The sequence below is a fragment of the Zootoca vivipara genome, chromosome Z, assembly GCF_963506605.1.
Source record: "Zootoca vivipara chromosome Z, rZooViv1.1, whole genome shotgun sequence".
NCBI lineage: Eukaryota > Metazoa > Chordata > Lepidosauria > Squamata > Lacertidae > Zootoca > Zootoca vivipara.
In genome coordinates this window covers 26,284,820-26,307,934 of record NC_083294.1, presented here as the reverse complement: position 1 = coordinate 26,307,934, position 23,115 = coordinate 26,284,820, and the positions used below count along the sequence as shown (strand labels likewise).

Sequence of the window (23,115 nt, the reverse complement as noted above, 5' to 3'; positions counted from 1 at the left end):
AGGAAACAGGATTTTTTGTGGGCATTGGATTTGCAGAGTGATGTGTTCTTAACTTTAAACTGTTGGCACTTCAGCAGAACATAGAAAGATGCCTTTTGCTTAGTTGGACCAATGGACTACGCAACACAGTATTGCCTGCAATGGCTGGCAGTGGTTTTCCAGGATTCCAGATGAGGGTTGTCACAACCCCACTTAGACATGCTTGGGATTGAACCTGGGACCTTCTGCATGCCAAGCATGTGTGGTCTACCTCTCAGCTACAGCTCCATTGAAAAGAAAGCCAGTAAGAGAAAGAAGAGGCACAAACCTTCTTCACATATCTCTCCTTTATATCCTGGGTCACAAATGCAGATTCCCATGATACACTTTCCATGGCCAAAGCAAGTGGGGTCAATGCACTGTTCTTCTGGAACGTCACACTCAGGCCCTTTCCAACCATTGCGGCACAAGCAGTGGCCCTTTTCATATTCCCCATTTCCACTACATAACACTGGGCAGGAGTCTGTAGAGGAGAAACATATTTGAGTGTTAGTGATCTATATAGGATTTGGTGCCGCAATAAAAGTGATGGCACATTAAAAAATCTAAGCAGGGTCCAGGATGGTTTCAAATTGGATGAGGAACTGCGTGTTGAGATTCCTGCACTGCAAGGGGTTAGACTAGATGGACCCCTTCCAATTCTACAACTCTATTAGCCTATGATTCTCCCCCCACCCCACACTTTGTGGTGCCAACACCTAGTATTCTTGAGCAGCAGCGGGAGCCCAAAGAGGGCTCACCTCAGTTGGCCCTGCTCCTTATTCCTATGGCAGGCTGATAGGTCTGAGAGCCACCTGCCACTGGAAATTGCCCTCAATGTTCTGGAGCAACACTATTTGGAGCTGAGAGCCCATCTTGTTGAAGGCCCCCTCAAACCTTGAGCTATCTTTCATCATCTGTTTTTCCTCTCAAATTTCCTATCCATTTAGCGTACCTGCTTCAGCTTTTCACATTCTATTTCCTATCCAATCTTTTCATTTTATTCTCATTTCTGTTATTCCATAAGCTGGAATAATTTTTCTCTCTGTTAACAATCTGGTCATGATGTGTCTGTATCAGATACTTAGCTTGGCTTTGGGGAGTGCTGCTTGGATTTATTATTTGGAGGGATTTATTATTTGGGGAGTGCTGCCTGGATTTATTATTTGGAGGATTTATTATTTGGAGGTACACATGTGAAAGATCAGCCCACCATTTTTCGTATGCAGTCACTACTGTGTCAATGTATGTTTAACAAACATCTCATCAGATGTCAAAGAGAAAAACAGCTACCAGATTTTTTAGAAGACGTCCCTGTTTAGGGAGGCTTTTAACGTTTAATAGATTATTTTATTTCATTTTTCTGTTGGAAGCCGCCCAGAGTGGCTGGGGAAACCCAGCCAGATGGGCGGGGTATAAATAATAAATTATTATTATTATTATTATTATTATTATTATTATTATTATTATTATTATTATTATCTGATGCGGATGAGTGGAAGTTGAAGTGTCCACTATTTGCTTCAAAATCATGAAGGGTATATTATGAATGATTTCTGCCTCCATATCCCCTAGAACAGGGGTCAGCAAACTTTTTCAGCAGAGGGCTGGTCCACTGTCCCTCAGACCTTGTGGTGGGCCGGACTATATTTTTTGGGGGGAAATGAACGAGTTCCTATGCCCCACAAATAACCCAGAGATGCATTTTAAATAAAAGGACACATTCCACTCATGTAAAAACACGCTGATTCCCGGACTGTTTGCAGGCTGGATATAGAAGGCGATTGGGCCAGATCCGGCCCCCGGGCCTTACCGTTTGCCTACCCATGCCCTAGAGCTACAGGAACAGAGGAAACAGCAAGTCAGGCAGGAAGTACAGAGCTGCTGCCAATGAGTCCAGCTAGTTGTATGTGAAGCAACATGGGAGGAGGGGAAAATGCATAGAAACACCTATGCATTTCCCCCTCCTCCCATGTTGCTTCACATGCAACTAGCTGGACTCATTGGCAGCAGCTCTGGATCTAGGCTTGATTGAGAGTCAGGAAGAAGTGGAGCCTCCAGCACCTAAGCCCTTTCTCTAAGCTGCTTCATTGCTGAAGCTCCAAGCTGAGAAAATGGATATTTATTTATTTGTCTTTTCTTCTACTTCAAATATATATAAATGAGAAATTCCTACCTCTTGCACAATCTGGACCAAGGAATCCTGGAAAACAGTGGCAGTGCCCAGAAATGCATTCTCCATTCCCATTGCAGTTAGTGGAGCAGTCATCCATGACTTCTGTTCATACAAAGAGAAAAGAAAAGCATAACAGCAAAGTGAACAGACCACTTCTGAAATGAGAGGCAACCATGCAGCACAACCATTCAAATGGTATTACTCAACCTTCAGATGAGTGGGGAACCAATTATATTCACTGTATTCATACACAACCTGAAATAAAACATCTGTTCAAACAACTTATTATGTATTAGGTTCGGCCTTGACAGTTTAGAACAACAATTGGTATTTCATTCTGCAATACAATGTGAAGTTTTTATGTTGAGCATTCATATTAAATTCCCTACTGTGTAAAGCATCTGAAGAGTCTAGGTATTTATTGAGTAACCCCCATTGCACTTCAAATCTGTCTCTTCACCATTTCATGGTTTTGTTTAAAATAAGAGTTTTATAGTACATTTCGTTGAGCATTCCAATGTCTGTCATTTGTATATTTCAGATAAACATCCTACTTTTGTAAGATTTAGCACACACACACACACACACACCCAAAAAAACCCAACAGTGATGGAATTTGACCTGGAAAAACAAATGCATTCAAGATCCCCAACACACCACTCTGGTGCAATATTATAAATATGAGTTTAATTTTCTAGGGGATTTACAGATTTGCCCTACAATGCATACAGCTTTCTTCAAAAGTGCCAATCACATAAATGAATCCTGTAAAGCAACTGATTGGTTCTTGATGGAGAATATTCTTGAAGAATACCCCTGATTTATAACATTTAACAGAAGGAATATCTTTTTAAAGGATTTTATTTTCCTTTTTAAAAAAATGAAACCTGAATGAGTTTTAGATGTTACTCTGTTTTAGTTTTAAGTGGTTTTAATCTATGTGTTATAGCTTGTAAATAAAAAAGCCATTAGTAAGTTTAATATATAATAATAATTAATAATTTTCACCACTCATTTCAACAAGAAAAATCAGAGTGTGGCTTTTAATGAGAATCCCCCTCTCCACCAATTTAGTTCAGCTTGAATTGTTTAAGCTTCAGAACTGACCCACCCCAAAACCGCCCATGCCTTCCTAGAATACAGGCACCACCTATTTAATATTTATCATCATATATGTCAGATACAAGAAATGGCTCAATAATCTATGAAAGCCTTCATTAGAAAGAGGAGGAAGACAGAACCAAGTGGTCTTACCAATTGCTGTTGTCAATACTTGCACTTGCTCCATTTTCTTGCCATCATTGTAAAATGCCAAGTGCCAAGTTCCCTGGTCCATATATTCTATGAAACCAGTTTCTTGCAAGGACATTAAGATCAGATTCCTAGGAGCATGCTGAGATTCCTCAGAATGTCTTGATTCTGGCTTAATTAACTGTTTCCCATCCATCAGTTTCACAAAATCAAACTGAAACAGCAACAATAAAAAAAAGCTTGATTAGATAGAGTCCTGTCTTTATATGCATGGTTGTGTGTGTGTTTTAACTGCTTTTGACCCTTCAAAGTTATTTCTAAAACCAACAATTTTTTTGTTCTAAAACCAAACAGGAACTTTACAAAATAATATGTCGTGCCCCCCCCCACCCGCCCCCGATCAGTTTCCCCACAACCAGGTGCCTTCCAGGCAGTGCTGACCACAGCTCCCATCATTCCTGACCATTGGGCATGCTGGAAATGGCTGATGAGAGTTGCAGTCCAAAGTATTTTGTGGGTAACAGATTGGGGGAGGTTTCACTAGGTAATTAAAAAGCTATTTTAGTGTTCTCTGTAAATGCGACACCAATGATCTAACTGGAATCAAAGCATGGATGTAATTACAAGAACTTGAACAAGTGCTTTAACTGGCTGTCAGGTTTGTGCTCAAACTGTAGGTAATTGCACTTAGCAAATAAGCAGCACTCTTTTGGGTGAGCTTCTCAGCTTGCCATCAAACACAGAGATCTGAGTAAAGTAACACATCCCCATCTTTAGGGGCAGCTACAGCTCAGCAACAGAGTCCATGCTTTCCATGCAGAAGGTCCCAGGTTCAATCCCAGGCATCACCAATCTCAAACAACCACCATGGTAAGATTCATACCTGAGATCTTGAAGAGTAGACAGTGCTATGCTGACAATTCCCCCTTCTCCCCCACCCCACATACATAACACACCATGGCCAAGCAAAGATTCCAAGAAAAAGGCAATTAAGTGGGGGGACATATTAGAGGTTTATAAAATTATGCATGCTGTGGAAAAGTATGTAGGGAGAGTATTTTCCCCTTTCCCATTAGACCGCCTCTCCCAATATGAACCAACTTGGACCCTGCACTCACCATCTAAGGTTGTTCTTCGTGTGCCTCTCCACAAGAAGTCTGGAGGGTGGGAACACAAGAACAGGTGTTTTTTGTGGTGGCTCCCAGTTTGTGAGTGCTCTCCCCAGGGAGGCTCACCTGGCACCCTCATTCCATATATTTAGGTGCCAGGCAAAAACTTTCCCCTTTTCCCAGGCCTTTGTTTAATTAGCCTATTTATGGCCTTTTAAACTGGGGGTTATTGTTTTTGTTTGTTACAACAACCTGTATACAGTATGTATCACACCAATCTCAACATTAAAGCCTTTGGAAAGAATTCTTCTGCAAGTTCCTGTTCTTCTGCAACTTGGGAACAAGGACTCTGTGTGGGACCAGAGTGCTCTACCATGCAGTGCCCAGTTTCCTTTCAGTCCCACAGCCCTATTATTATGTACAAATAATGCCATTATGCATGGAACAGAGTTTGCAAAGTGGGGTCCATGACCCCATTAAGGATGAAAGAACACGTTCAGTAGACTGGACAATTCATGCATGAGGAGGTAATTTTTCTATGAGCAACTGGAAAACTGAGTAAGTGTTGCAATAAGAGGCAAAGCCTAATCTCGTTCTTTCTGAAAGGACTTCATCCAGCTATCAAAAAGCGGCTGTGCAGTGGTTAGGGCATGTACTTATGTCAGTACACCTCTGGGAAGAATATTCCATGTTCCTAAATGGAAAATCATAGAATCATAGAACTGTAGAATTGGAAGGGACCCTGAGGGTAAAATAGTCCAACACCCTGCAGTGCAGGATGTCTCTGTATTTTAGTGCTGTGCAGTTGGTGCACTACACACAGCCCTCATAGGTCTTTACAGCTCGCTCCCCTCAAATTTACCCCACTGCTGCTACTATTGGATTTACTGCCACTGATTTTGCTTCTGTTGAATGTTTTCATTTCTATCACTCCTGCCTGCCAACAAATAGAGTAGTTCCTTTGTCATCTCTGCACCTTGTTTCTTGCAAGGGTTGGCAAATCAGGTTGCTGACATAAAAAAAACATTGTGGGACATCATCTATATGCTTAGTGACCTTTTTACAAAAATAACAAAAAACTGAGAACTTTCTTCTCCTTTGATAAAGGAATGTATTTGTCAAGGGAGGTTAAGAAGGAAAGTTAACAGCAGTCAATTTAATAGTGAACACCATATATTTCTGAAATAGCTAACTTTTACAGTAAGTAAGTAAGTAAGTAAGTAAGTAAGTAAGTAAGTAAGTACATAAATAAATAAATACCTGTGTGTGAGTAGGGGGAATATTGCGTCTCCCATATATCCCGAAAAGTGAGTCCTTTGCCAGAGAAACATTAAATTTCAGGTACATTGGGTGATGGATCATAATCTGGAAACGCCAGAAGAGGCCTGGAAGAATGGCTTGAATCACTTGAACTCCAATTTCAATTTCCCCCGTGTCTATTGCCTGTCCTTTCTGAAACACTATTTCTCCAGAAACAAAGAAGAAGAAGAAGAGTTTGCTGTCATTTAAAAAGCATGAGAAGAACAGTTTGAGGAACATGCTCAACTCTGTTCCAAAAAGTTTGAGGAACGTGCTCAACTATGCCAATCCCTTTAAGAATTTCGCAGAGGCATTCAGTGTATGCTGGGGAGAAGAGGACCAGAATCCCAAGTCCTCTACAACTGCTTTTCCTACCATGCTTTCAACATTAGTCAGCAGATGGCCAAGTGAACCTAACAAAGTGGACAGTCTGGATGTTACAGAGAAGTCAAGAGTACCCTATGTTCTGTTGCTCCCCAGCTCATTTTTTCATCAAATCTGAAATAACTCACATTCCTAAGCACCTGAGCCTGTCAAGTGCCTGAAAGAGATGGATAAATATCCGGCTTAAATTAGCGTCGATTTGTGAACAGCTCCAAACAAGTTGTGGTTAAATTATTCCATCATCATTTATCATTAAAATGTCCAAGCCTTTAAATATACACTGCTCTGTTATTTTTATATCTTGAGTGGTACAGAAATTCTACGCCACCCCAATCTCTGAGTGGTGTGAAATTCCAGGGGTTCCAGGCTCTCACCAAGAGTCCTTGTTTCCTTTTGGAAATGTGGCGCAACGGAGACTGTGGTGTCTTTAGGATATATGGTTTATTGACACATATATACAACCTGAGGCTACGATGCAGGGCTTTGCAGCATTAACGCCCCAATAGGACCTTGCTTCTCCCGTAGGTGCAGCCTTGGATTGAAACAGACATCAAACACTGTGCTCTGGCTGCTGCTTTGGTTCTCTGTCACATAACTCCTAAGTCTACTCTAAGCTTCTAACTCACGTTGCTCTATCCGTTGAGGGAGGGGCCCTAACCATTTGCCATCTAGTACTGATCCTCCTTTGGTCATTGCTTTCTTAATGACCCATCACTTTTGTTTTCTTAATAGCTTATAACCCCAGGTTGATACCTCATCAGAAAACTAGCCTGGCTTATATTTTAAGACTAGCACACATTTTAGCACACCAAGCCTTAATTAAATTCTAACACATGCTGAATCCAAGGATTATAGTGTTCTGGCACCCTCAAACTCATAACTCTATAATTAAGTAATGTCTATGGGCTACCTACAGACTTGCAACCTAATGGACTTTGGACTGCAATTAAACCATAAGAAAAGCAGTAGCATTCATCATTCTTCAGCTTTAAAGACCTTTCAGATTCATTCATTTCCTTGGTTTGTTTATTTTAGAGCATTTGTAACCCACTGCTCAGCCAAGAAGGCTTGCAGAATGGCTGGGATAAAATCAGTTAAGACAGGACAGTCCCTGCTTACAGAACCATAATCTAAAAGACATGACTCAAAGGGGAAAAGGGAGATACTGACTTGAAGCAAACTTTTTACAAGCCATTATCCATAACGTTAAGCAAAATGCAAAAACATATTTTCTTATGCTATTGCCGTTCAGTATGAAGAGTCAATTGCATTGTTTTAGTACAATAACTCTAAGGTCAAGGACAAAACAAGGTGTTTAACAGTAATGGTAATGTTGGTCAGTGTTGACGGCCTTTAAATGAGATTGTAACTACCTTACTTTCTAAAATGAAAGTTTAAAGATCTGCTGTTCTGCTGGGAGATGAAACAATATATTGTAGTATCAGGTGATATTATTCAGGCATGACATGAAGCTGTTATGGAAATGGTTCCCTCTTAGCAGAACTGTCCATCATTCACCTACTTGTGGCACGCCTTTCTACTCTATAATTGTAAAGTAAAATGCATAAATCCATGAGCTGGTTTACAATATGTAATTGAAAGTGGTTTCATCCTCTTTACTATTTTACAAACACTGCCCTATAGTAGGGCTGGCCCTGCTTGAGTTCAAAGAAGCCCCCATGAACCTCAGCATAAAGACACTCTGCACATCAGTTGCTACTGGTCGGGCTGATGGGTGCTCTTTGCCACATGCTACCGACTTCTCCTTTCTCAGGTCAAGCTCCCCCCACCAAAGCTCAGAAAGTTCCAACTCATTTCAAAGCAAGCCGTCCCCCTGCTCTGTTCTTCTTTATTGATTTACATTGCTGAGGCCCAGAATGAGAAAAAACTAAGAACTGACCACCCATTACTGCTATCTCAGAAAAGGAGTTGGTGGTGCTGTGGTCTAAAAACCAAAGAGCCTAGGGCTTGCCGATCAGAAGGACGGTGGTTCAAATCCCTGCGACGGGGTGAGCTCCCGTTGTTTGGTCCCAGCTCCTGCCCACCTAGCAGTTTGAAAGCATACTAGTGCAAGAAGATAAACAGGTACCACTGTGGTAGGAAGGTAAACAGTGTTTCTGTGTGCTCTGGCTTCTGTCATTGTGTTTCATTGCACCAGAAGCGGTTTAGTCATGCGCTGGTCACATGACCCAGAAAGCTGTCTGTGGGCAAACGCTGGCTCCCTTGGCCTGAAAGCGGAGATGAGTGCCACACCCCACAGTCAGGTTTGACTGGAATTAACTGTCCAGGGGTCCTTTACCTTTACCTGCTATCTCAGAGCTACCCAAATTTCAACATCAAGCTGTTATTCACAGCTCACGTTCATTCTCTCATTTGATAACCAGAGATTTTTTTATTTTACAGCATCCAGAGGATGCCTATCTAGGAGAGCTGAGGAACCCGCTTGGGCAATGGTCATGTGTAATAGGGGTGGAGTCCAGCAACCATCTGAGGTCCACAGGTTTCCCAGTCCTGCTGCAAATGCATGGGTTTTGGAAGGCAACACAACACCTTGAATAATTTAGCTTTAACTCCCCAAAAGACAAAAGAGTGGGAAGCTCTTTTTTTATCACAATGGATAGAATTCAGGATGTTTACACACAATAAGCTTCTCAAGCCCCTGGTTTAATGCTTAGCATTAATTAGTTGGGTTTTTTTGCCATGGGTATTACTGTGGGAGATGGAACAGCGTGGTTAGTAGGTTTATCAGACATCGATCCCAAAATTATGCACGTTTATTTAGAAGGAGGTCCCACTGAGTTAAATTAGACATATTGTCAAATAGATGCTCATAGGATCGCGGCCATAATCTAAAACCATAACTACACTGACTTGGGAGTAAGCCTCAATGAATTTAGTAGGATTTACTTCAAAGTAAACTTAGGTACCTAGGAAGTTGCCTTATACTGTGTCAGATTATTTCACTATCTAGCTCAGCATGGTCTACACTAGCCAACGTGGTACCCTCCACTGGACTGGACTACAGTTCCTATCATCGCTAACCATTGGCTGAACTGGTTAGCCCTGATGTGAGCTGGAATCCAACAACATCTGGAAGGCGCCACAACATACTAAGGATTAAACCTGGGACCTTCTGTATGCAGAGCAGGTGGTCTTCCATGCTTGCATAAAATTGGGTTCTGTGTCTGGTATTTCAAGAAGCTTCTCTTTTGTTAAATTATGAGCTTTCCAAAACAGCAATGCTTATTATTCTCTTGACATTTTCCTGTTCACTTCAATGCACCTTATATAAAATAAAGTTTTAAAATGTATTCCTACTATAAATGCGTTATCCTGCTTTTTACATCATTTTTGAGCATACTGACAGCAAAGACAGACTCCTAATCACTGATTGCTCATGGCTTCAAGAAATTGAAAATCTGAGCAGCAAAGCACCAATTATCCTCCCAGTGAAGTGCCTGTGTGCAGATCATCACTGATTCCTAAAACAATCAATCTCATTATGCTTCCCTGCTAAGCACCAGCCATCAATAGGATGTCTCGATTTTTTAATCATAGTGCAACCTATTAAAATACTAACATAACCACATGCCAGAGTGTTCTGAAATGCCACCTTAAAGGAACCAGCCTCTGTCAATGTGCAAAATTTGATTGCCATCATAATTTCTCATTAATGAGTACTTATTCCTCCCATGATGGGGGACCATTCAAACATGTCAATTCCATTTCCACCATCACCAGTCTGATTTGATAGCATCCAGAAAAAAGCTTCTCTGCTCTATTCAGCTAAATGTGTAAACTAGCACATAATGATAAATGATGCTCAAGACTTGGTGCAAGATACAAGTACCACCAAGCTCCTTTGAAAGACCGATCAGATTCTCTGAGTCCCTGGGAAGAGAATTTGGCAACCACTGTGCTTTCCATAAATGGAGTTAGAGTTCCATAACCATGATACCTCTCCAGGAACAGAGTTTGGGTTAATTAAGCAAAACAGCAAAAAAAATAATCTATGCTCATTCCCGTCTGATACCCTTTCTGTGCTATGAAGGAACCCAAGCTGTCAAGTTATTTCCTAGAAGAGTCAAGGTCAAAATGGATGCCTAGCGGAGCAACTTTTATTGCTAAGCACAGTCTGGAACAGCTGTATAGCTGACTGCCCCAGTTCGGTAATAGTAACATGTAGAACTGGAAAAGCAATGTCAACAACTTAAACAAGGAGTCAACAAACTATTTAGGCCAATGGGCATATTTGAATTTTTCATGTTGTGAGTGCCACTTCCCCTGGTTCCTTCTCTCTCCTTTTTCCCAATCAGCCCCTCTGCCACCCTGCCCAAAAGACAGACATGCAAGCAGACATGCAAGCAGCTTTTCCAAGGAATCTGGGTAAAAGTGGGATACAGTAAAATTAATCTGAGCTTTTAAAAGCTCATAGAGCTTAAATGAAAAAATGGAAAGTATCACTTTTCCAATTTCCTCCTTCAGCTCAATGCATTCTTCAAGGGAGAAAGAAGTAACCATCCTCACTGCCTCATGACCAAGGGGGACAGTGAGGGGAGAAGATGCAGAGGCTTTGTGGGTACGAGGGGAAGACCTTAATGCAGGGGTCCCCAGACTTACCGGTGTTTGGGCTGGTTCCCACCGCGCCGATCGCGCGGCGGGCCGGAGGACGGGGGAGCGCGCGCCTGTGTGGGCCAGCGGGCGGGGGAGTGCATGCGCACGGGCGCTTACTGGCGCGGCGGCGTGCTTCCAGGGTGGAAAAAGCGCCGAAAATCCGTTGTGCACATGCGTATGGGCCTGCACCGACCCGGAAGTGCACCAGAAATGACCTCTTTCGGGTCGGGAGAGGCCCATACGCATGCGCACAAAGGATTTTCGGCGCTTTTTTCCCGACCCGGAAGAGCGCTGCGGCGCTGCGCGCCGTAAGAGCGGGTGACGGCGGCAGGTGGCGGGGGTCGTCGCGGGCCGGATTGGCAGGCCAATTGGGCCGCATCCGGCCCCCGAGCCGTAGTCTGGGGACCCCTGCCTTAATGTCATCATGTTTGTGACCTCTGACATAAGCATTTGAAAGAGAAAGGGGTGTACCTTTTCTTTCTGTTTTATCAGAACCTTTCCCTCCGATGGGTGAGTAAGTTGTGTCCAGGAACTCTGTGCCTTTGCTTCCTTTACTGACTCCATTTTCATAAAGCTGCCCTTCAACAGGCTGTAGCTGCCAGGTTAGGCCAAATAAATGTACTGCTGTTAAAGGAGAGGGTGAGAGGAGGAGGAGAAAAAAGACGCACAATTAATTTATGCCCACCTTTATTACATGAAGAAAAAAGGTAGTGGGGAAGCTTTTGAAGAAGACAATTATTGTGTTTGGAATAAATTGGAATTCTAAGTATGCTAATTTCACCTTAAACTAAATGTTTAATTAGTTTCCACACTTTTCTTTTGGAGATCAGCCAATACTAGATGATGAATTTCCTCGGCAATTAACAAAAATGCTTGTAATTCAAGGGACAAAGGCTTTGTAAGTTATATATTGCATGGAAAGTTGTAACACTGAATGTGTGGGTGAAATTACACACTCTACTGCAACCTTTTCAAACCTGGAGGCTGTTTCACATATGCAAATTGAAGCTAGAAGGGCACAGTATGCAGTAAAATGGTTTGGGGAGGGAGTGGAGGAAGGATGCTTAACCCTCCCATCACCCACTACTTCTCTCCTCACAACCACTCCCTTGTACAAGTAACTCTCCTGCCAACATCTAAAACATAGGTTTGGAATCGGGGCTGGTAAAAGCCAATAGAAGGGTTAAGGGCCCTGGTTTAAACAGTAGAAGCAGAATCTGCGCTTTCATCCTGTGTTAAACTGATTAAAATGTTCAGAATTAGAGTGGGAAATGTAACCCCCTTTTAAAAAATGCATGCAGATAGGCTTATCGGTAAGGTAAAGGCACCTCTGACCATTAAGGTTTCCAGCCTGCGGTTCTCCTTTTCCATGTAAGTTTGGCATTTATTAGAATAATAAATGAATCCTCATGAGAATTCATCGCTATTTCAGTGCAAATTTCTCCTAATATGCATGTGTTTGTATTAGATTTTGCCTAATACACATTTTTGCAAATCAATGTATCCCTAAAACAATGTAGGTTATTTGTATGTTATTTTCACAAATATGTGCATTTTGGTGCACATTACTTGGTTGGAAAATTGCACAACTCAGAAATATTTTAATTTCAAAGGATGGCTGTGTTTCAGGTCTCTTATAGTTTCAGAAAATGTGAATTAGGTAGGTTTGCCTTTAAACTGATGGAATTTATCCCTTATCCTTGGGTAAAGGTTGAAACAAACAAACAAACAAAAACAAAATTCAATCCAGTAGCACCTTAGAGACCAACTACGTTTGTTATTGGTATGAGCTTTTGTGTGCATGCACACTTCTTCAGATACACCTCGGATAAAGGTGTTATTTTGGCTTTTTGCAGAATACAGAACCCTGAAAGCTGTTTTCCTAAGGCTATTAATTTTAGATGATTCTGGGTATACTGGCACACAACAAACCCATTTATCCAAAGGCTGCCTAGTTCCAAGCTTAATGCTGCTGCTGCTTCTCCATATCAATATGTCTGGAAAATATGAGATGGAGAGGAGTGTGTGTGTGTAATTCCCACAAGAAATCTTAGCAAAATTAACAGTTCTTGAGTCCAAGAGGCTCTGAGAGAAAGTGGTCACTGAAATCTCCTGGCTTCAAGAATTGCAATTCTGGCAGTTGTTTTTTTTAGTTGTTTTTTCTCTGTGTGGGGGGGTACGCATACCCCTAAACATTTTGTGAATCTAAGTTTGGACTCATTGAGGGGCAGTATTTTAATACGAGTAGGAAAATGAGAGTACCCCTAAACATTTTTAAAGAAAAAAGTACTCTGTGTGTATCCAGAATGATCCTCAAGTCCAGCCCTATGCAAAGTTGTTCATTATGATGAATTTATTTAATTCCAGTTCTGCACAGAATCACAGTCTATGCTTCTCTGATTTGTCCTTGAAAAAGAAATATGACTAGCTGGTTGAAGCCAGCAAATGAAAAACAACAAAAGAATGAATGTTGCCATGCCAAGCTAACCCAGGAGATGACTTGTTCTGCAAACCATTTTATTTTACAGCAGAGACAGACTGATAGGTTTGTTTACTGCAATAAGCTGAGAGGGAACGGAATGGAGAATCCTGGAATAGGGCTGCAGGTGTTTAGAACACTGAACAGGAACTTCCACTGCAACTTTTTGTTCCACATTCCACATCTAAAATAGAAGGCTGCTCCCCTTCCCAGGGGAGTGGGGTTGCAGACAGGCCATGTGCAGCGTGGGGGGGGGGGCGTGCGTGCGTGGTGATGCCAGCTGCATAACTGGGAGTCCTGGCCATGTCACGCCCCACGGCCAACAAATCTGGTCAACCAGGGGCATGGCTTACCCAATTTAACCTCTATGCGGCCAAGGGCTCGTTCTTCTTCAGAGGTGGCCCTCCTATTAGCCAGAGTGAGGCAACCACCTCAGGCAGTAGGTTGTGTCATTTTAGGGCTGAAACTAAAATGACACAACCTACTTGCCTGAGGTTTTTCGATATGAGAAATTAAAAGCTGCTATTATTTTTGAGATTGGGCAACATTTAACATGGCAAGTCTATGTCTGATGAAGAAGCACATAAACTGTTTTCAGAAAACTAAAGAATTTTAATTTTACCTTCTGAAAATGTCAGGTAATGCTTAATAATATTAGAAGTAACAACCACTACAAGTACTTGGCAATCATTTTAATTATTTCTTTGCAGAATTTAAGTAAAATGCACATTTTACTTACCAAGCAAAACTAAATTATACTAATTTAACCAAAGTATCTTTTAAATTCCCCTCATTTTTGGATTTTGGAAGCTGAAAATTTCAGCACACCCTACTGTGGAAGAATGTTGTTTTAAAGGGAACCCATTCTTGAGAGCAATGAATGACCTGACAGTGCACACAGCTTCCTAAGCTAATACTAGAAATATTCTCAGTGCCAAGTGGAAAATAAACTAAATTGTCTCAGAAACTAAAGTCAATTCATAGGTAAATTTATGACAAAAATGTTACCCAAACATTATTGCTTTATTAAAAGTCATTATCTGAGACTGCAGAGGAAGGCACTTATACAATGCTAGCATCTGGCACAGGCTTAGCTACTGGAAGATAGGGAGATGCCTTATAAAGCAAGAGTGTGAAACCTTTGGCCCTCCAGATGTTGCTGGACTACAGCTCTCATCAGCCCTAGCTATTGACCATGTTGGCTGAGGATGATGGGAGACATAGTTCAGTAACATTTGGAAGACCACCACCCACTACCCCCACTATAAAGGATCAGATCACTGGCCCATCTAGATAAAACACTGCTCACCCCAAGGACATGGTACTTCCTGTTGCACCTACAAAGGTCTTAGCAAATATCCTCTCAATAACCCACAATGCTCAATATTCCTGCTCAGTTCCTGTTTGAACTGCCTTAGCCTCTCCTACATTGAAAATCCCCCCTTAAACCTGTTCATATTTCATGGATGGGAGAACTGAGCTCCATCCCTCTATTTGGTTCAGAATAGATGAGTGGTACAAACACCTTCTTTCTGTAAGTGAAGATGTTAGTGGCTGATGTAGGTACTCTTTTAGATGTTGCAGCTGTTTTATTTTGCCAGGCTCGCATGACAGGGCCCTTTCCTTCTAACTAATAAGCTCTCATTCTTCTTACCAATTCCTTTGAAGTTAAGTCCCTCCCTCCATCAATGAAATGTACTGAAGTGGAATGGGCAAAGTGGAAGCTGTTTAAATCAAAGGGTTGGATAGTAAATATTTTAAATGAAAGAATGAATGAATACATTATCAGAAACTGCTTCATTTTTATGGATTATTTTTCCAACCTTCCCACCACCCAAGGCATGGATGAAATTTGGATGGTGAATTGCAATGTTTGGTTTTGCATCCGATCCAATCCATACTGGTGATAATCATCTTATTTGTGCATTGGCGGAGCACACATAAGTCAGATCTGATGAGTCGCATCCTCTGTTCTGCCCCCGTTCTTCCCTCTTCCAGGTCAAGAAGGACCTGTGTATCAGCGATTGTGTGTCATGTTTACACGCCTAAAATGGTAACTCCTTGTAATTATGAATCTATCTATGGGTGTCACTAGTTTGTGGGAGATTCAAACACATGCCGGACTTCTAGGTTTGTTCAATTAAAGTAGCTCTGCCCCTCTAGTACAACAAATACACCTTTTTTAAGAAAAGAAAAGAAAAGAAAGAAACATATTTTTGTGGCTAGGAATATGATAGGGAAATGCACTAAAAATTGCAAGATGAATGGATTGCTACTAGGAAAACATATAAGCACCCTGGAAACAAATAAGGATGAATGCTCAATAAAAATTAGACATTATCTGACCTCTGTGTAAGCTTTGTGCAAGCAAAGCAGGATGAATGCTCAAGAAACAGGTCAGCTGAAAAAGCTCTGTTTCCATCCATATATATTTTCTTCAGTAAATTCACCCTCCCCTCCCCTGAAGTATGAGTGTATTGCCTACATATAGTTATTTCACATCATAAGAACCAGGCCTTTACATAAATGAGAATGGGGAAAGGAAGGAGGCAAAATCATGCTTCCCTCAACAGAGAACCTCTCAGCTTCATAGGAGATGACAGAGGCCAATACAACCCTGTGGATGAATCTGCTTGGGGTGTCTCCATCTTCCATAATGCCTTCACTACTCATATAATTGAAGTGTTGCATAGGTAATGCCTTCATTAGTAACCCCTAAATTTTACCTGTCATCTTAAGATCTGAGTAGGTTACTGTGCTGTTACTCTTAATGTGGCGATCAAAGTAGCCAGACAAATAGAAACATAAGAAGCTGCCTTAAACAGAGTCAGACCACTGATTCACCTAGCTCAGCATCGCTTGGCAGAGGATCTCCAGGATTTCAGGCAGGGTTCTCTCCCAGTCCCACCAGGAGATGCTGTGGATTGAACCTGGAGCCTTCTGCATGCAAAGCAGGTGCTCTACCACTCAGCTATGGCCATTTCTCTACAAGGTACAAGAGCTCAACAACTGAAGTATGTAACTGCATTATGCTGCCTTTTTATTGTTTAATGAAAAGAAAACCTTGGCATGTTTAGATAACATATTATTTATCTTTCAAATGGTGTCATATATTTGGGAAAGAGACCTGCAAAACTGCACAAGGGTTATGGTTCTCTCTGTAGTAGTAGTGCATTTTTTATTTTTTATTTATTTTTGCAGATTACATTTTGTAAACTGGATTAACCCACCATCTGCTACAAAGCCAATGATTAAATTGAATTTATTCTTATCTACCTTCTGTGTAAGCACAGCTTGTCAACTTGTGTTCTGCAAAGTTTGGCAGCGAACAAAATATGAAGCTTGGTTGAAACACAAGAGACTCCCTACAGTGGATCCATGAATTAAAAATAAAACATAAATCAGTGCAGTATGTATTTATCAAGCCAACGTGACTTATCTTCCAGGTGAGTGGAGGAGATGGAACTGGTAAGAAGAGTTTCCAGATGAACAGCCTGGGCCAAGCTGTCCGAATGAGTTTTCCTGGCAAACCATATCACATTTCCCTTAAACTAGGAATTATAATTGGGAAATAGAACGGAAAGGATGGATTCTTGCAAACTAGGTCTGCTTGTTATTGCATCAGAGGATACTTTGCCCAGATCTCCTCAAACCTGGGAGCCAGCCCTGCATAAGATGACCCCTGTTGCATCAGGCCAAAGACTATCTAGTCCACTACTGTAATTTTACAGTGGCGAACTAGATGACACCGGGAACGCCACAAGCAGGACTCTTCCCTTGAAAATCCAAGCAACTGGTATTCAAAGCCAAATTGCTACCTTCAACCAAGGTAGAACACAGTTATTGTGGCGAATAGCCAGAGAGCTTATCCATACTTCCTCTTGTTCCACTGCTTTCCCCTCTAACCACTTTCTCCACACCATGCATTATTTTACATGGCTCTATAATGTCGGCCCTTACTTTTTTCCTTGGAATTTTTTCTTGGCCATGGTCTAATCCAGAAATTCCCAACTTGCGGTCCACGAGATTCATTCAGGTGGTGTGCAACATGTCTGTGAAGAATGTTAGCTGTAGTGGCTGCTCTGTCATTCATAGAACTGGTCCTCCAAGGCCCTCAACAGTTTTCCAGAGGGCGAGGGGGGGGGAGTTTGGGAAACAGGTCTAATCCTCTTTCAAATCTTTGCTCAGTTTTCTTCTAAATCCATCCAAATGGATAGTCATCACTCCATCACATGGGAGTAAACTCCACTATTGAGCTATGTACGCTGTGAAGTACTTTCCAGATTATTATTATTTTTAAATACAGATAAAATAGCAAACGGCATATTCCACAGAGGAGAAGACTATGGAGAAGCATGGCAAGAGCTGTTCTGGGTGATTCTAGTTGAAACGGTGTGTCACTTTCTCCAATGGCCATCAAGGGACTACTGAAAAATTGCCAGCAACTAAGGGAGAAAACTTCTCCATTGGGAGCATTTGGCTCAAAATGTTGAAGAGAATGATGAAGTACAAAAAAGGGGTGAATTATATTAGGAAATTATTCAGATTTTTTGGCGGAGGGCGGGGAGGAGGCATACCTGTTATCATGGTGGAGAAAGCTATCAATTGTTACTAGCCATGATGGTTGTGCTCTGCCTCCATAGTTGGAGGTAGTAATGCTTCTGAATACCAGTTGCTGGAAACCCCACGAGGGGAAGAGTTCTGCCCATGTCCAGCTTGGCATCCCACAGGCATCTGGCTGGCAAGTCTGATAAAAGGACACTAGACTATTGAAGACGAGAGGAAAAGATGAGACAGGCATGCGAAGAACCATGGGTATCTGCCTTTCCTGCTGTGACAAACTCCTCTCCCCCCTGGTCTCCCAGAACAAGGAGAGGCATGAAGGAGGAGGACCAAAGGCAGGCACACAGGCACACTCTCAGATTGCTTGGGGAAAACCCCAGAAAGGAGGAGACTCTACTAAAGAATTAACTTCACTTACTCCATGTGATTTATTGCTGGCTTGCTCCTGACAGTAGGACCTAAACCAATGGCTTCAAGTTACAAGAAGTCAGATTCCAACTAAATATCAGGAATAACTTTCTGAAAGCAGATCAACAGTGGAACTGACTCCTGCGAGAGCTTGTGGACTGAAGGTTTTAAAATAGAGGTTGGATGGTCATCTATCATGGATGTTTTAGTTGAGGTTCTCATATTGTAGGGAGTTGGGCTAGATGACCCTCGGGGTCCCTTTCAATTCTGCAATTCTATGATTCTGTGTCTGGATAGGTCATTGGCCAGATCTAGCAGACTCTTCCTATGTTGCCAGCTTTGCATTTTTCCTTCCCTTCCTTCCCCCTTTTTTATTTGCCATCACTACAAGTTGTAACAGAGCTCCTCTTGGGCCCTGCCACCCTCCACTACAAATGTCCATAGCTGCCAAGTTATCCCTTTTTTACAGGGATTTTCTCTTATGCTGAATAGGCTTCCTCGCAAGAAAAGGGAAAACTTGGCAGCTATGCAAATGTCCCCTCCAAATAATGCTAGGCCATGATGTAGCAATTTCCCAAGGAGACATTGGGGGGGGGGGAGGCACTAACAGGAGTTCCACAGCCACCACCAGTGGAAACAGAAGAGGTAACAAAAGAAACACCACTGATTAATGCCCCCCATAATTATACATAATGCGCCCCATTGATAAATCAGCAAAATGATTTCCCCCAAATTCATGGTATGCAATGGGGGTAGGGAATTTTCAGGAGAGGAGAATGAATTTTTCTTTAGTCTCTCAGATAACCTGCTGGAAAAGAGTACATGGCATGATATATATTAGCTGTCATTTAGCCCATTATAAGCACAAAAGGCATTTTCTTGACCAAACTTTCTGAACCTCAGAAGCACATTAATATTTGTGTATTTTTATTCTACATTAAATCGAGGACTTTTTGTGTGAAGAGAAGATTCATAAATACAATTAGTGGGCACTAGCTGTAGGAAGATGCTCTAGTTTGCAGAGCACATTTTCTCCTCGCATAGCTGCTATGGTCCCTTGTGATATCCCATTATTACAAGGTTATATTGCCGTTACTGACCTTTATTGAGACAAACTGGGAAGATGATCTTTCATCTAATTGCTATGCAACTAATTGAATTAAAAACTGGCAGCCTATTCAGTACAGTGTGGTAGACTGGGTGCTGATGTTGGATGGGGAGAGCAACGTTCATTGGAAGACCTTGGGCCAATAATTATCTTATTAGGCAAGTGTGGACCAATAACAATCTCCCAATGTAAGCCATAACACAGGATGGTTATCAGACTAAAAATGGAAAAGCTATGTATTTGTTTAAATATATATATATATTGCTCTCAGCTTTCGGGATAAATCAGATGTGGGAAACATTTGGCCTTCCAGATATTGTTAAACTACAACTCTGGAGAGCCCCAGCACACATGGCCAATGGTCAGGGATGTTGAAAGTTGCACTGCAACATCTGGTGGGCCAAAGGTTCCCCACGTTTTGTGGTGGCCTTCAGGTGTTTTGCAACTCTCTTCAGACCCAGCCAACATAGTAGCCAGCAGTCACAGATTGTGGGAGTCGCAGTTCAAAACATTAGGAGAAACATAAGGTGAGGAAGACCCTTGCAAACATATGCACTGACCTTTTCTCCAAGTGTGCCATTCCTGCAGTACCCCAACATAAAGATCACTTTTGTGGTGTACTCAGGGACATCAGGAAATGCAGCTGCCTCAGCACTTAACTGCCAATTGCACCTCTACCCACATATATTTCATAGGAAATAAACTCTGTGGATATATCCACAGGGCTCTCCTCCAAATTAAATGCAATGATGGCCTTGTAGCCTATGCTATTTGCTGTGATGATGGAATATTTGCTGTGGTGCTGGGCTTAAGGCTCAAAGGCCTAAGACCAGTCATGGATCAAGCACCAGGTGATGATTTGTTAGGAGATGACAGATCTGTGTGGAGCTCCCTTGCGTGGTGTTACAAATGAAAGGCAACTGCCTTTCATTTGTAGTTTAGGCAGCTTCTCAGTGAAGCACCTTCATGCCCTGGACAGACTCTGCCTACTGGTCCCTGGATTCTCCATGGACGGGTAGGAGTATAAGAGTGCTTCCTGCCTCAGTTGTGTCTTGTCTGAACGACAAGGTCTTCCTGAACTCTGATGTGGTTGTATTATTGGCCCTGTCTCCTGGTTTCCATTACAGACTTGGTTCTGATTACTGGCTTGTCCCATGGCTACTGGTTCTCAGTGTATGGCTCACCCATGACCCAGTCTTGAAGTGACTATCCACACTGCAGCAGTATCCAGGGGCTCCTGATGCAAAAGTTAAGTGACAAACAACTAGGGACGAGGGAGAAATTCAATTCAGTTCACATTTAAGGGTGAGCCTACCTAAGTTGCACTTCTCAAAACAATACAAGCACTGAAACACAGTCATTGCTTAAAATCCAGACTTCTCTGAATTCTGCGATGCACCTCTAGCCAAGTAACTAGCATTTGCTAATGCTTGCATAAAAACCACACATTTTAGTGAAAATAACCTACACAATTGCATTGTTTTAGGGGGGATAGCTTTGCAAAAAATGTGTTTAATGGGCTAAATTGCTTACAAATTTCTCCTGATGTATTAGGAGAAATTAGCAATAAGATCCTGATGAATTTTCATGAGGACTTAATGGAAAAGTATTGCAAGCTGATGCGGAAGTGCAGAAAATTGAACTTTGCACTGGAAAGAATGAATAACTGGGAGAAAATGAAATTGACAGATCCGCCTATCCCTACACCATCTTTGGCATTCCTTAACACCCTATCCTGACAATGAGGCAGCACCATTTCAAATGTCCTACGGTAGAATTCATAGAATGTTTGAGCTCTGCAATTCATTTCCCGCTCCACTTAAGTTATGTGGAGGATAAACACTCAGAAGAAGAAGAAGAGTTTGGAGTTGATATCCCGCTTTATCACTACCCTAAGGAGTCTCAAAGCGGCTAACAATCTCCCCCCCCCAAACACTCTGTGAGATGAGTGGGGCTGAGAGACTTCAGAGAAGGTGTGACTAGCCCAAGGTCACCCAGCAGCTGCATGTGGAGCAGCGGAGACGCGAACCCAGTTCCCCAGATTATGAATCTATCGCTCTTAACCACTACACCACACTGGCTCTCTCAGGGCTGGTGGCATAGCTGCCAAGTTTTCCCTTTTCTCACGAGGAAGCCTATTCAGCATAAGGGAAAATCCCTTTAAAAAAGGGATAACTTGGCAGCTATGGCTGGTGGTCATTTTGCCAAGCGTAGGATATGGTGTGTAAAGTACAAACTTTATGCAGGTGTACTCAGAAATAAGTTCCACTCTTAGTGCAATCCTGTGTAGGTTTATTCCACGGGGGGGGGGGGAGTCCCACTGCAATCAATTGGGGTAACATCTCAGTAAGTGTGTTCATGATTGCAGTTTTGGATGATTAAACCAGTCAGATATATTGATTGAAAATCTTCTGATTTGTTAAAGCGTTACTAGTTGATTGGATAGCAGCAGGTCATGTTGTTGTTGTTTTAAAAAATGAATTATTTAAAATTAAAAGTATTTACGAAAACAGAAGGTTATAGGTGCCTTACCATACAAGATGGAAAAACTGCTTCTTCTATGGTAACCTTTGCTCTGAAATGGGTGTACAGCATCTAAATATTATGGGTTGGATCCGGACTTAGTCATACTCAAGGACATAGGAATCCCACTGGATCAGGCCAAATGAAAACCTAGTCCAGCATCCTGTTCTCACAGTAGCCAACTGCTTAGTAGAAATCAATGACTAATTCAGTGGATTTACAGTACTCTAAGTAGAATTAAGTGTCAATCCAGCTCAAATAAAGCCTGTCTTTTAGTTTAGAATGATTGTTTTATTCTTAAGAAAATGTATCCTGATACAATCAATCAATCAATCAATCAAAAGCCAGATGATCAATTGACCAATATTAGGTGATGACTTTAACAGAATGGCTTTTCCTTCCTTTTCTTTTTCGCTATATCAGGTCATACTCCTACTTGTGTTACCACAAGGCAAATTTTTAAGATTGTGTTAGATCCACGGCATTAAAATGCTTAAAAGATTTCCACAGGAGAGATAAATTTCTCTCAGCCACAAGACAGACACATGAAAGGGATTTAAACTACAGGAAAGTAATTTGAGATCAGATAAAACATCTTAACCAAATGAGGAGTTAGCCAAATAGAGTAAGGTTGCTCAGGGAAGATGGAGAATTACTTTTCCTGGATCCTTTTCATGAAGAGCTTGGATAAAGATTTAGTTTAGGCACAGCAAATCCCGCCTCAGTTACGGGATTGGATTGAACCAGATTATCTTCAGGGTTCCTTTGCAGCTCTTCAATTCTATGTCCTGACTGACTCTTAAATACTGTATTTGACTCTGAGAAATTACACACACTTGTAGCTTCTTTCCCCTCCCCCCTCACTCAGCAGCTCTTCTAACCAGTAAACGAAAAATGTTGTGCAAGTGAATGGTGAATTTCAAACAGCACATCAGTGGTGGGGAACCTCTGACACAGGGGTCAAATGTGGGTCTCCAGTGCCAACTGCTCCTTGGGACTCTCTCTAGGCCACGCCTCCATCCAGACAAGATACTTTACCAGAGTTGAAGGACACAATGCAGCCCATAAACACACTCAGGATGTGAAGCAGAGGAAAGTTCTGAGGGTCAGCAATTGGGCCCCTCAGGCTCACCAACTCTGATGTAAAATATCAGCCACAGGGGAAGGAGAAGGACCCCAGGGG

General features: G+C 41.9%; 1 protein-coding gene across 3 annotated transcripts in view; it reads right to left on the bottom strand.

Annotated features, from left to right (window-relative positions):
- TENM1 (teneurin transmembrane protein 1) overlaps positions 1-23,115 on the bottom strand; it is a 375,340-nt gene that overhangs the window by 151,633 nt on the left and 200,592 nt on the right. For 2 of the 3 annotated variants that reach the window (XM_060270164.1, XM_060270166.1), the window contains exons 7-11: positions 11,323-11,475; positions 5,815-6,020; positions 3,449-3,659; positions 2,195-2,296; positions 308-502 (exon numbers count right to left, since the gene is read on the bottom strand). In XM_060270164.1, the coding sequence (XP_060126147.1) occupies positions 308-502; positions 2,195-2,296; positions 3,449-3,659; positions 5,815-6,020; positions 11,323-11,475 (867 nt within the window). The remainder of the gene's footprint in view (positions 1-307; positions 503-2,194; positions 2,297-3,448; positions 3,660-5,814; positions 6,021-11,322; positions 11,476-23,115) is intronic. The other variant, XM_060270165.1, reaches the window with a different exon arrangement.